We start from the raw sequence: 12,417 nt of genomic DNA on the forward strand, positions 1-12,417 counted from the left end.
TGGATGCCACCGGAGCCTCCGTTAGAGAAACTTAGAGCCGCCACTGGGGCGCGGCGGGGCGGGGCCGAGGGCGGGGCCGGCCCGGAGGAAGTGCGGCTGCCGGACAGCATTCTGGGGCCGGAAGTGGGGCGCACGCTGCGGGCGGGCGGCGATGGCGGCGGCGCGGGCCGGCAGGCGGTGAGTCGGGGGTCCGAGGCCCGATTGGGCCCTCCGGTGCCTCCTGGAGCATCTCCGTGTCCCCGGCGCGCAAGGCTGGGCAGGCCGGGCCGGCGGGGAGGCCTGACTCGGCGGTCGTAACCCGCAGGCGCCTGGCGGAGCTGACAGTGGACGAGTTCTTGGCTTCGGGCTTCGATTCTGAGTCTGAGTCCGAGTCCGAGTCCGAAGGAGCCGCGGGAGCCGGGACGCGGGCGGTGCGTGGAGCCGACCGGAGACGGGATGGGCCAGGCGGGAGCCCCTCGTCCAGGTGAGGGGAGCGTCCCCCGCGGGACGTACGTGAGGCCAAACCCTTTCCACTGTCCTGGCCCGTCACGCGGGGGGGGGGCCGGGGGCCTCCGACCCCGCCCCAGACCTTGGGCTCGTCCGTTCCTGCCGCGTTTGCTGTGACGAGCCTCCTTTTACTCCCTCGTGTTTTCATGCCTCGCCTTCTTAGAGAGCCGTCAGCCACGTGCTTGGCCCCGAGAGAGACCGCGGGAGAGGCGCCCGGGCAGGGGGAGAGGGAGGGCGAGCAGGCTCCCGGCTCAGCAGGGAGCCCCTGCGGGACTCGATCCCAGGGCCCTGGGACCGTGGCCTGAGCCGGAGGCAGGCGCTTCACCGACGGAGCCCCCAGGCCCGGACAGCCCGGATCTGGGGCGTTCACTGGTGCGTCATGAAAGGGTCCCTTTCCGGTCTGGAAGAGGTTCGGCAGCCCCGGTGAAGCAGAGGCGCGGTTAGGGCCAGAAGACGAAGTGCGGCAAACGGCGCCGGAAGACGGGTTAGAGGAATGGGGAGGGGTGCGCGGGCTCCTGTTGCTGTTGGTGCGGAAGGGCCTTTGAGGAGCTGCTCGTGGGACAGAGACCCGAGGGAGGAGGCCACGCAGACGGGGGAGAATGCTGTGGTGTTTCAGGTTTCGGGGATTCGGAGCGGCGGAGCTGCCGGCGTGGGGGCAAGTCTTACAAGGGAGGAGTGACAGGGAGAGTGGGAGGTGGCCCTGGAGAAATGATGGCGGAGTCAGACCTCGCAGGCCGCTTATGCGACGTGCGGTAAGACGGGAATTGCTCTCAGCGCTTGAGCCGTGAGTCGTGTCACAAGACAGAAGGCTCAGGGTCCCTTGGGCTGCTGTGTTGAGAATAGCTCGGAGGCGGTGGGTGCAGAGGTAGGGAGAGACCGCTGTGGCAGGCGGGAGGTGGACAGGTGGTGCTGGTTTATGAGGAGCTTGAGGGCTTTGAAGGGGTGTTGCCGGTGAGAGCTCATGGCACTTCGCAGGCTGGCTGGAGAGCGCGGCGTCTCTCCCTTGAGAGCCTGCAGAGGTCGTGCGGTGGGTGCGGGAGATGGAGCGAGTTCGGGAGAATCGAGAATCGGGGCTGTGGGACATGCAGGGGTTGCAGCCGCAGAGAGGCTGTCCGATGCGCAGAGAGGCTGTCCATGCGTGCGTCCAGAGTTTAGGGGAGGGGGATCTGCTGAGAACGCGACCCTGGAAACTGCCCTGCAGCCCTCGTGGAGGGAGCGGTTCAGGCCCTGCGGCGTCGCTGTGGAGGCTGGCAAGCTTACAGCGTGGAGGCCAGGAAGCCTGTGCCCCCACCCCTGTGGGCCGAGCCGGCCGTTGTGCCTGATGACCCCCCCTTCTTAGCCGGCGTAAAGGTCGAGCATCTGAGCACAAGGACCAGCTCTCTCGGCTGAAGGACAAAGACCCCGAGTTCTACAGGTTCCTGCAGGAGAACGACCAGAGCCTGCTGGACTTCAGTGACTCAGACAGCGCGGAGGACGAAGAGGGCCAGCTGCACTCCCTGCCCGACACGCTGGAAGTGAGGACCTAGGCCAGACGGGTGGGGGCAGGGGCACACTTCGGGCCCGCCCCCTGCTCTAGCCTGACCCTCTGTCTGGTACAGGAAGCCAGCGTGGAGGAGGAAGATGTGGATGAGGGTGGGACCCCCCGAGGACTGAAGGGGAAGAAGAGGGATTCTGCTCCTGTGACCCTCGCCATGGTTGAGGGATGGAAGCAGGCGGCAAAGGTGAGGCACGGCCTGGGGTGGGCAGTTGGACACCACCGCCACCTGCTTTAAGAGGAGTCTGCCCTGGCCTCGTTGCAGTGGCTTGGATCTGTGCCGTCGGCCGGAGGAGGGTGGGAGGAGGCCTTCTCTGAGCCGTGGCGCGGAGTCCTGCTTAGCACATTTCTTTATGCTGAGGGGCTCCAGGATTGCACTCTGTCCTTCGGTAGAGATTCTAGGGGCTCTTCTGCCTCCTTCCCCTCAGCTTCCCTCTCAGGTGCTCCCCGGTGCCTGGCATCCATCGTGGGCAGGACATGCTGTGCCTTGGTCGGTCCCTGGAGCCGGCGCCCTTCTTCAAGGCTTTTGCGTTGGTTTCTGTGGGAAAAGGAAAGGACAGAAGGGAGAGTTTGGGATACCACCTGTCATAGGTTGCCACCCAGGTCTCCGACCCTCAGCCTCTCCTCTCTGACCCTGAGCCAGGCTCCCTTCCCTTCCAGGAACATTTTGGACTCCTCTCTGTTCCCTGCACGTGTCTCCATAACAGGGCTTCCGCTGCTGCTCCGCGTCTCAGAGTGTGGGCAAGGGGGCACCTTTCTCTTTCAGAGCAGGTTTCTGGAGCTCTTGTTGCCTCATGCTCTGTCTGACGCAGCTGACTCCCCCCTCCCCAACATTTTGGGTCCTCTTAACCCCTTTAGCATCACCTTACTCCAAAGCTGTTCCACGAAGTCGTGCAGGCGTTCCGAGCTGCTGTGGCCACCACCCAAGGAGACCCGGAAGGTGCCGAGGCCAGCAAATTCCAGGTCACGGACAGTGCTGGTGAGCTGGGCGAGGGGACGCGGGGTACAGGCCCTCTGTTCCGTCTTCTGTCCTGTGAATGGCATCTGTGGTCCCCTGATTGTAGTGTTCAATGCCCTGGTCACCTTCTGCATTCGTGATCTCTTTGGCTGTCTCCAGAAGTTGCTGTTTGGAAAAGTCCCAAAGGACAGTAGCAGGTAAAAGGGAAGAGGGGAGGTAGGGAGGTGTGGTCAGGCCCCTGCATTGGGGAACGCAGAGGCCTTGTAATCTAGGGGTCCTCTAGACCCAACCAGGACAGAGGGTTGTTGAATGAACATAGAGCCAGGCCCGTTGCAGTGTTCCTGGGAGAGGCAGGGCCACTTGGGTGGCTTTGTCCTCCTTTCTTTTTTCTTCCCAAGAAGGTACATCCTCTACCCAGAATTTTTTAGGGGGCCCAGAGTGTGTGCTTGGCTTTGCGCCACTAGTTTTCTAGGTCGGGATTCTCTCTTTTTTGATCTTTCTTTCTTTCTTTGAATGAGTATCTTCTCCACTCCTTTGCTGTTTGGTCTGGGGAGGTGTGTGTGCCCATATAGGTAGGTGCCTTTTCACAGCTGAGTTTCAGAACCTTAAGTTCCATATTAGAGGAAGACCGAGCAGAGGAGGCTGTGAAAAGTCTTCAGATGAGAGAGAAGAGCAGCAGACCTTTGGCAAAAGGGGAGGCACATTTGCGTGGGAGGGCCGTGCAGCCACGTGACTAGGAGGTAGTGAGGGCCTGAAGGGTCAGACTATCCCCAGACGCCAGAAAGAAGGCTCCAGGGAAGGGTCCTGCGTTACCTTCTGAAAGGGAGACTTGGGGCGGTGGCGGACCTGGAGACAGGAGTATCTGGGTCTGGTGGAAGTTGCGAAGGTGAGACTCGGGATCAGGATGGTGCCGTTTTGTGGAGGCGGCCCTGTGGGAAGGGGGCAGGGAAGCTGACAGACAGGTAGGGGTGGGGCTGGCGTTGGCCAGGTACGGACTCTTGCATGAAGGGGGCCGCTGCATGGGGAGAGCAGTCACCAGGAAGGGTGGTGGGCTTGGGGAGAAAGTGCATTGTGGGGGTTCACTCACGTGGCTGTGGGTTTGGTCTCTGTAGGGTGCTGTACCCGTCTGGCAGCCCACTGTGGGGCAAGCTCCGGCTGGACATCAAGGTTTACCTGAGCTCAGTTATACAGGTGTGGTTCCAGAGGGGAGAGGGCCTGCTGTGCTCCACGGGGCCTGGCCGTGTCTGGTGGGCCAGCGTGCGCTTGGGGCCTCACGGCGCTCTCCTGCTTCCCCAGCTGGTGGCCTGCGTGGCCGAGGCGACAGTGGCAGCGGCCGTGCTACAGCATATCAGCAACTCCGTGTCCTACTACTTGACCTTCCCCAAGCAGTGCCGCCTGCTGCTCAAGGTCAGCCGGCCGTTCCCCGTGCCAGGGTGGTGGGGGTGCGCGTCGCTGCCCTTCCAGCGTGCCCCTCTCGTGTGCCTGTCCCCACCAGACCCCTGCTTGGGTTCTGTCTCTGCCAGCTCTTTGCTCCTGGGGCTGCCCAGAAACCAGTCCCTTAAGGTGGGGGCTTTCTGACGTTTCTGATGAGAAGCGAAGCAAGATGTACTCGTTTTCCCACGTGCTACGTGGTACTGCCTTCACGGGGTCAGTTTTACGTTTTTGTTAGCCCCGAGTTGAGTTCTGAGTGGTTCTCCTCTGAGATGCTTTAGGAAGGGCTGTCTCCCAGCCGTGGCCACGGGGCTCTTCGGCTGGGCTTGGGGAGGCTGGGGCCGGCAGCGACATCTTGCCTTCTGCAGAGGATGGTGGTCCTGTGGAGCACAGGTGAGGAGACGTTGCGCGTCCTGGCCTTCCTGGTCCTCGTCAGGGTCTGCCGGCATAAGAAGGATGTCTTCCTGAGTCCTGTTCTCAAGGTAGTGCGGGCCCAGGGCTTCTGCCTCTAGTGCCCCCGAGTCCGTGTCCATCAGGGTCTAGGTTGGAAGTGCTGGCCTGAGGGCCGGGGAGCTGCCTTTGTGGTTGGTGCCCTCTGTTGGCGCTGCGGCTCTGGGCTCACCCACAGCGTCGTCATAGTTCCCTCCCTGAGAAGTTGGGGACTGTGGCAGGGATGGGAGTGCTTGAACGCCCGGGGCTCCACATCGGCTACTCCGCACACCTCTCTCCCTCAGTGGATGAGGACGTTGGGTGTGGAGAGGGCAGGGACCGTGCTGCTTGGCCTCAAGCTTGGATGGCCTGTCCCGTGTGGAGTCCCTCTAGAAAGCCCTGTGTAGGCCTGGCACATAGTGGGGCTCTTCCGCCTCCCTGCTTCCCAGTCCCTCCATGGTGTCCTTGTGTCTTCTCAGTTGCTCATGCTGCCTCTCCCCTTGGCACTGTCCCCTACCTGTAGGGTCCCTCCTCGGCACTGCAGACCTTGTTTGAGATGGGTGGCTGTACGGTGCGGAGGCTGAGCAGCAGTAGGGGGCCCAAGGGGCAGGCAGTGTGTAGGGGGAAGGGTCTGCAGCAGACATGGCCAGACTGTGGCTCCTGCCAAGGCAGCAGCTCTGAGAGAAAGGCCCAGGTGCCTGGCGGTGGCTTGGAGCTGGGTGGTGGGTACCTAGGGCCCTGGGAGCTCAGGTGGTTCCAACTGGGGTCTTTCCGGGCAGCAAATGTATATCACGTACGTGAGGAACTGCAAGTTCACCTCTCCCAGCACCCTTCCGCTCATCAGCTTCATGCAGCGGACCCTCACCGAGCTACTCGCCCTGGACTCTGGCGTCGCCTACCAGCACGCCTTCCTCTACATCCGCCAGCTGGCCATCCACCTGCGCAGTGCCATGACCACGCGCAAGAAGGTGTGTGGGTGTGCCTGCGGGGCGAGGGATGGCCCCAGCCTGACCCAGCTGAGGGCCTGAGGGCTCCTGGAAGCCTCAGTCTCTCCGGAGAGACAGCCCAGCATGTGTCTGGGGTCAGGGCCTTTGCTGGTGGGGGCTTCGGGCATGGGCAGCGGCGGGGGGCGGGGGGCTGAGATCCTGTGCACCTGGCGGGTGAGGAAGAGCAGGGCCTTGCCGGGAGCCCCGCGCTGAGCCGGAGACGGCCCTCGCTCTGTGTGCAGGAGACGTACCAGTCTGTGTACAACTGGCAGTTTGTGCACTGCCTGTGCCTGTGGTGCCGCGCACTCAGCACCCTCTGCCCGCGGGAGGCCCTCCGGCCCTTGGTCTACCCCCTGGCGCAGGCGGTGATCGGCTGCATAAAGTGAGTTCTGCTGTGGTCGCCCCAAGGTCGGAGGGAGGCCGCTTTCCGGGGGCCGCTGTGGGGATCGGCTCGCTACAAGGGGAGGCAGCCTGGACGGCCAGGAGGAGCTGCTGCCCTGGGAGGGTCTGGGCCATCCCTGGCCCGCGGGTCTGTTCCTGGGCAGTGCCTGAGGAAGTGGGGGGCGGGAGTGGTGTGGTCTGTGGCCCAGTGTCCCCGGCTGGTGCACTCTAGGCGATGCTGGCAGAAAAGGGTAAGTACCCTTGGGGGGAATTTGTTTTTTGGGCAGGGCTGGGCTGCGTGGCTGTGACTCTCGAGTTGTGGTCGTATCCAGGGCGGGTCCTGGAGGAGCTGTGGGAGGCCAGGTGGCTGCTGTCGTTGGCCAGGAGGGTCGCCCCTGAGCTCCCGAAGGGGGAGGCGTCCAAGCGTGGGCAGTCCTGCATTGAAATGAAACCAAGTCTGGGGGCGCCTACGGGGCTCAGTGGGTGAAGCCTTTGCCTTCGGCTCAGGTCGTGGTCTCAGGGTCCTGGGATCGAGCCGCGCATCGGGCTCTCTGCTTGGCCGGGAGCCTGCTTCCTCCTCTCTCTCTGCCTGCCTCTCCGCCTGCTGTGATCTCTGTCTGTCAAATACATAAATAACATCTGAAAAAAGAAAAAAGACACTAAGTCAGAAGCCATTTGGGGTGTTCTCTTACCCCGACAATCGAGTGAGGAGGCAGGTCCTTGAGACCAGGATGTCAGTCGGGGCCTTTCACTCTGCCGTGTTCTGTCTGGAGGAGTCAGAGGGGCAGGTGTGCCCACCCACCCTGACAGAAGTGAGGCTAGAACCCCGTGGGTGGAATGGGTCATGGGCAGCCAGGCCAGAAGGGGGAGGCTGGTTTGGGGAGTCTCTGAGGCTCAGGCCTCTGCTCACCCCTGCTTTCCCATGCTCCAGGCTGGTCCCCACCGCCCGCTTCTACCCCCTGCGCATGCACTGTGTGCGTGCTCTGACGGGGCTCTCGGAGAGCACCGGCACCTTCATCCCAGTGCTGCCCTTCATACTGGAGGTGAGAGGGTGCCCGCCACCGGGGACTGGGGCGCGGGGGCGCGGGGGGGGGGGTGTCTGGTGCCTCTGGGCTGTCTTTGGAGGCACCTCCCGCTGTCTCTGGACTGTCTCTTCCGAGATGCGGTGCTTCCAGCTGGTTTTCTCATTTGTAGAGCAGGTTCTGGGAGGGCATTGCCCTGTGTGGAGCTTGTGTCCTGTGCTGGTAGGCGGCAGTGGCCGTGAGGACACGGACTGCTGCTCTGCAGGGCTGGCCTGACGGTGCTGGTTTTAGGACACGCTTGGGTCTGTCCGGTCTAGTCCAGTGAGCAGGCGAGCTGGGCCAGAAGCCTCCGTCTGATTCCAAAGCTGCATTTCTTCTGCACGCTCCTGTGTGCGTTTGTGTGTACGCGCACATCTGTGTGTGCACACGTGTGTGTCCTTCATGCCTGCACGCGCGTGTCGCTCAGGTACCGAAAGGTGGTCTGACTAAAGCCTAGAAGCCCACTAGGAGCTAGGCCTGGACCCACTGTATGCTTAGGACTTCACGTCTCCCCGTTAGAGAGGCCTGAGTGCCCCCCACCGCGAGATGGGCCAGGTTAGTGTCTGAGTGTGGTGTGCGGTGGCCCCAGGGCTGTGTTCTGTGTCTCCTTGCCAAGTAGAAGAGAGAAGGGAGACCCCGAGGGTCCTACTCTGATTTCTTCCTCTCACAGCTCTTGTACGGACTGACCCCTGCCTCAGCATGCCGCTCTGCAGGGCACGTCCTTCACACCCAGGCCTCTCCTTTCCAGAGAAAACACGTCAGGAGGCAGTTTCTGCCCTGCCCTTCCCGGGTGGGTGGGAAGGGGTATTGAGAGCAGCCCCCTTCCCCGTCCCCACACCACCTCAGGCTGAGCCAGTTTCGAGAATGCTGGTGTCCCCCTCGGGAGACACTGTTACTGCCACAGCTGTGGGTGCTTTTCACCTGGGGTTGCATTGAGCTCGGCTGGGAACCATCATCCCCGGCTCTGTGGCGTCTTCTGTGTTGACCACCCATGTCCTTCAGGACAACATCCTGGATCACCTCTGTGCACAGGCTGTGCAGGGGGCAGGCATGGCTCCCACTCTGCTGCCCCAGGGCCCCCTGCAGCCTTCAGCGTTTGGACCCAGGGTGGGCTTCTCCAAGACGCAGAGAGCGATGGACGCAGCCGGTGGTCTCTGTGGAGGATGAAGGAGTGGTGGCTCCCCAGGCCTTCATCGGAGATGCTCCTGGGGATGCAGCCCCGGGGTTGGCCCAAGGCCTCGGGGATGCGGTCACGGGGAGAACGTTGCGCTGGCCGTGGCTGTGTGCAGGTTCTTTGGTCTGTAGGTGTTGATCTTACAGCTTCTTGGCCTAGATTCAGGAAGGAGTCAGTAGCATGTGTGTGCTCCCGGTCCCGTTCCCTTCCGCCAGAGCCCCAGTCGGGGATAAAGTGATGGCCTCAGAGGCCAGAGTGCTGTATGGCAGGGGCGTGGGGGCCTGCAGGGCTGGCACTGCACGTGGCTGCCTGTCCCTGGTTCCACAGTGGGTCTGTAACCCAGGATATGGGTGGAGTGTGACACAGTGGGGCATGAGGCAGAGCAGGCCGGGCTGATGCGGCCTTGGGACAGGTTTTCCGGCAGGTGGACTTTAACAGGAGGCCGGGGCGCATGAGCTCCAAGCCCATCAACTTCACCGTGATCCTGAAGCTGTCCAAAGTCAACCTGCAGGAGAAGGCATATCGGGTGAGGCTGGCCTCCTGTGGAGGGGCGTGGGGAGATGCCTTGGGTGGGGGGTCCCAGCTGGATGGCATAGGGCACTGAGGTCAGTGTGTAGGGTGGCAGGGGTCAGATGAGTGTGGAGTTCGTGTGGACCTTCCTGGGTCTCTCGGGATGGGAGGGGAATGGTGTTCCTTGGCCTCAGCCACACTGAGTGTGAGCGTGGCTTCTGGGAGGCTGTGGGGTCCCGTCCTCCAGTTTCCATCCTGCAGACTGAGTGGACCCATCGGACTGCTCTGGAAGAGTGCGGAGCTCCTGTCTCCCCAGCCCCAACCTTCTCCTTTCTTCCCTGCTGCCCCAGGACGGCCTGGTGGAGCAGCTGTATGACCTCATCCTGGAGTACCTGCACGGCCAGGCCCACAGCATCGCGTTCCCTGAGCTGGCGCTGCCCGCCATCCTGCAGGTGTGTACCCACCGTCTGGGTCCACCTTTCCTTCCCAGACCCCTCGATGACCTGCCCCCGTGTAGCAGACAGAGCTGCTTGATGGGCTCAGCTCCCCATTCACGGAGTGACCAGAGGGAGGCATCCTTGTCACAGCCACACAGGGCCAGGAGCCAAGCCTAGCCTCTGTCGAAGGTCCACCTGCTTTCAGGCCAGATGTTTTCCATCTCATGGAGGCAGGTGCCTCTCATGGAAAGGGCCAGGTGGCACTGCCTGTCCCTGTCTGGCGCTGGTGGGCAGAAGCAACCCGCACAGCCAGAGGCCTGTTCAGTGAGTTGGGCTGGGCTGCTCTCCCCAGAGCCGCACTGGCCAGAGACGCATCCAGACACAGGGCTGGCTGTGTCTGCGAGCCTTTATTTCTGGGCTCCAGGTCCCAGGGGTCCCAGTGTGGAACGGGGCTTTGCAGACTCTGCTGGTAGAATCTGATGGTAAGTGTTCTAGACTTCACAGTCATGGGCTTTCTCACAGCTGCTCAGGTTTTCCTGTCGTTGTACCAAGAACCTACAGAAACGCGTGAGTGAGTAGGTTGGATGCGCACCGGTGCGACTTTATTTACAGACGCAGGCTGGGGGTGTTCTCTGACCTGGAGGGTAGCCCCGTGCTGCCCCACTGCTGCTGCCGTGCCTTTGCCTGGCCTGTGGGATGGGCCGTCTGCTCTCCAGCCCCCACAGGCCCAGGGCACCAGAGATCGTGCAGCGCCCCCCACCCCAAATCTGGTGTGTGGACTTGGGTCCTCTCCCCAGGTGTGTTCACTAGGGCTCCCCATGGCCAGAGCTGTGCGACACCTGAACCCACGTTCCCCGCTCTCCCGTCACCTCCCTGTGGTCATGTGTGGCCCAGACGGATTGTGAGGTGCAGAGCAGGTCTGTATCTGGACCTTGACTGAGCCCCTCTTCTTCCGCAGCTGAAGTCCTTCCTCCGGGAGTGTAAGGTGGCCAACTACTGCCGGCAGCTGCGCCAGCTGCTGGAGAAGGTGCAGGAGAACGCAGAGTACATCTGCAGCCGCCGCCAGGGGGCCCCCTTCGCCGTGGCTGACGGGCACGCAGTGGTCAGTGGGGAGTTCGGGAGGGGGGCGGGCAGCACCTCTGAGGGCACCGGTCAGGGCCAGGCTGGGCTTTGGAGGGTTGCCCAGGGTGGGACTGATCCCGGACCTCTCCCCGCAGGATGCCTGGGAGAAGCAGACCCGAGAGGAAGGGACCCCGCTCACCAAGTACTACAGCCAGTGGCGGAAGCTGAGGGAGCGAGAGATCCAGCTGGAGATCAGTGGCAAAGAGCGGGTGTGTCTGCAGGGCACGTTTGCTGGGGTGGAGGAGGGGATGTGGGTATGGCCCACTGGGTTACTCTGACACCGGGATCCAGCTCCGTGGCTGTGACACCAGAGTGGGGAAGGGGGCTTGTGGGAGGGGACAGTCCCAGGGACGATGTCGGCAGGATGGGTGGGGGCCTGTGTTCCAGCTGCGGCCTGTTCTCTGGTAGCTCTGAGGGGGCAGATGTCCTGCAGAGCTGGGTAGCGGTGGGGGGACTTCTTCTCTCATGACCTGCAGGAGGAGGTCACTGGAGGCCAAACCGGCTGGGGATTTTGGGGGAGTGAGTGGCTGGACTGACCTTGGCACCAGCAGTGGAGGCAGGGAGCCACAGGAGGGGCTATGCCTCTGAGTCTGGGCCTGGCCAGTGGGTGTGGGATGGTGTGACTGGAGGGGACAGCTTCATGCTGAGTGGCATGCCTGTGACTGTCTGTCCCTGCGCTGTCCCTGTGGGTCTGCTGTCATTTCTGAGATGGATGGTTGAAGATTTGGAGGCAGAAAGGTGAGGGGCTGCAGCTGGGCCTCCAGCCCGTGGGTGTGACTGAACCTTTGATGGCACTTTGTGGCCAGCGTGTGGTTGGGGCCTCCTCTCCTGCCTGGCAGGATGGCTGTCCAGGAGTCCTGTCCGGTGATGTGGACCAAGAGTTGGTTAGAAAAAGTGGCCAGACAGAGTCTTTGCGTGGGGGACCGGTCGGGAGGCAAAGCTTAAAGGGGAACGGGGGAGGGAACGGGACACTGGGATCGGATAAAGCCTTTGGAAATGCGAGGGGTGGGGAGACAGGAACCGTGGTCAGGAATCTTGCCATGTGACGCATGATGTGGCCTGGTGTGGCCTAGCCGTGGCTAGGGCTAGGCCTTGAGGTGGAGGGGGTTCCTGGGGCTGAAGCAGGGCAGGTTGGGGACTGGGCTGGGGTGGGCTCTCAGAGCCTCCTGACGACCCTGGCCTCCTGCTCTGGCTTTGGGTCCTGCCAGCTGGAAGATCTGAACTTGCCAGAGATAAAGCGGCGGAAGGTGGGAGACAGGAAAAATGAAGACCGAGTGGAATTTAAGGATCTCTTTGACCTGGACAGTGATGGGGAAGACAGTGCCATGGACTTCTCAGAGACAGGTAGGGGCCTGAGCTCCTTGTGGGGAAGGGGACGGTGGGCCTGGAAGGCTTTCTTAGCCGCCTCATGGAACCAGAAGAGGGTGCCGGCTCCCACCTTACCGCTCATGTCCGCTGGGGCCCTTCTACCGCTCTGCTTTGAGGTGAGGGCTTCCTGGCATTGGAACACGTGTTCCCAGACCTTGTTCCCTCGCTCTCACTCTGGGCACTTGGGAATCCTCTCTACCTGCCCAAAAGGGGCCTGAGTGAAAGGTGGGTGGGTGTGGGGCTGTGAGCCTGGCCCAGCCTCCTCCACTAACTGCCCCCAGTGAGCACCTGCTGGCGGGCCCACTCCCATGGGCTTTTCTTCTTGGTCCCCAGGGATGCCTGGGTCCCCAGGAGCTTGGCAGAGGGTCGAGGAAGAGGAGGAGGAGGAGGAGGAGGAGGAGGGCAGCTGCGGCAGCCGAGAAGCAGCCGGCAATTCAAAAGGTACGCCGTTCCTGGGCGTGAGGGGTGGTGCTGTGGCCTTTTGAGCCTGCCTGTCCGGGAGCCCAAGGGTGTCATGGGTGTGGCGGGGTGGGTAGGCAG

General features: G+C 62.5%; 1 protein-coding gene across 2 annotated transcripts in view; it reads left to right on the forward strand.

Moving 5' to 3' along the window:
* Positions 1-12,417, forward strand: part of NOC2L (NOC2 like nucleolar associated transcriptional repressor) — a 13,325-nt gene continuing 908 nt past the window's right edge. Inside the window, exons 1-18 of one of the 2 annotated variants that reach the window (XM_047724453.1) lie at positions 1-177; positions 305-463; positions 1,826-2,000; positions 2,085-2,207; positions 2,879-2,999; positions 3,085-3,175; positions 4,091-4,169; positions 4,275-4,385; positions 4,778-4,891; positions 5,618-5,806; positions 6,067-6,206; positions 7,137-7,248; positions 8,853-8,966; positions 9,301-9,402; positions 10,346-10,489; positions 10,605-10,718; positions 11,718-11,853; positions 12,211-12,318. In XM_047724453.1, the coding sequence (XP_047580409.1) occupies positions 152-177; positions 305-463; positions 1,826-2,000; positions 2,085-2,207; positions 2,879-2,999; positions 3,085-3,175; positions 4,091-4,169; positions 4,275-4,385; positions 4,778-4,891; positions 5,618-5,806; positions 6,067-6,206; positions 7,137-7,248; positions 8,853-8,966; positions 9,301-9,402; positions 10,346-10,489; positions 10,605-10,718; positions 11,718-11,853; positions 12,211-12,318 (2,158 nt within the window). In that variant the 5' untranslated portion in view covers positions 1-151. The remainder of the gene's footprint in view (positions 178-304; positions 464-1,825; positions 2,001-2,084; positions 2,208-2,878; positions 3,000-3,084; positions 3,176-4,090; positions 4,170-4,274; positions 4,386-4,777; positions 4,892-5,617; positions 5,807-6,066; positions 6,207-7,136; positions 7,249-8,852; positions 8,967-9,300; positions 9,403-10,345; positions 10,490-10,604; positions 10,719-11,717; positions 11,854-12,210; positions 12,319-12,417) is intronic. The other variant, XM_047724454.1, reaches the window with a different exon arrangement.

This window comes from Lutra lutra, chromosome 4, assembly GCF_902655055.1.
Source record: "Lutra lutra chromosome 4, mLutLut1.2, whole genome shotgun sequence".
In the NCBI taxonomy this organism is placed as follows: Eukaryota; Metazoa; Chordata; class Mammalia; order Carnivora; family Mustelidae; genus Lutra; species Lutra lutra.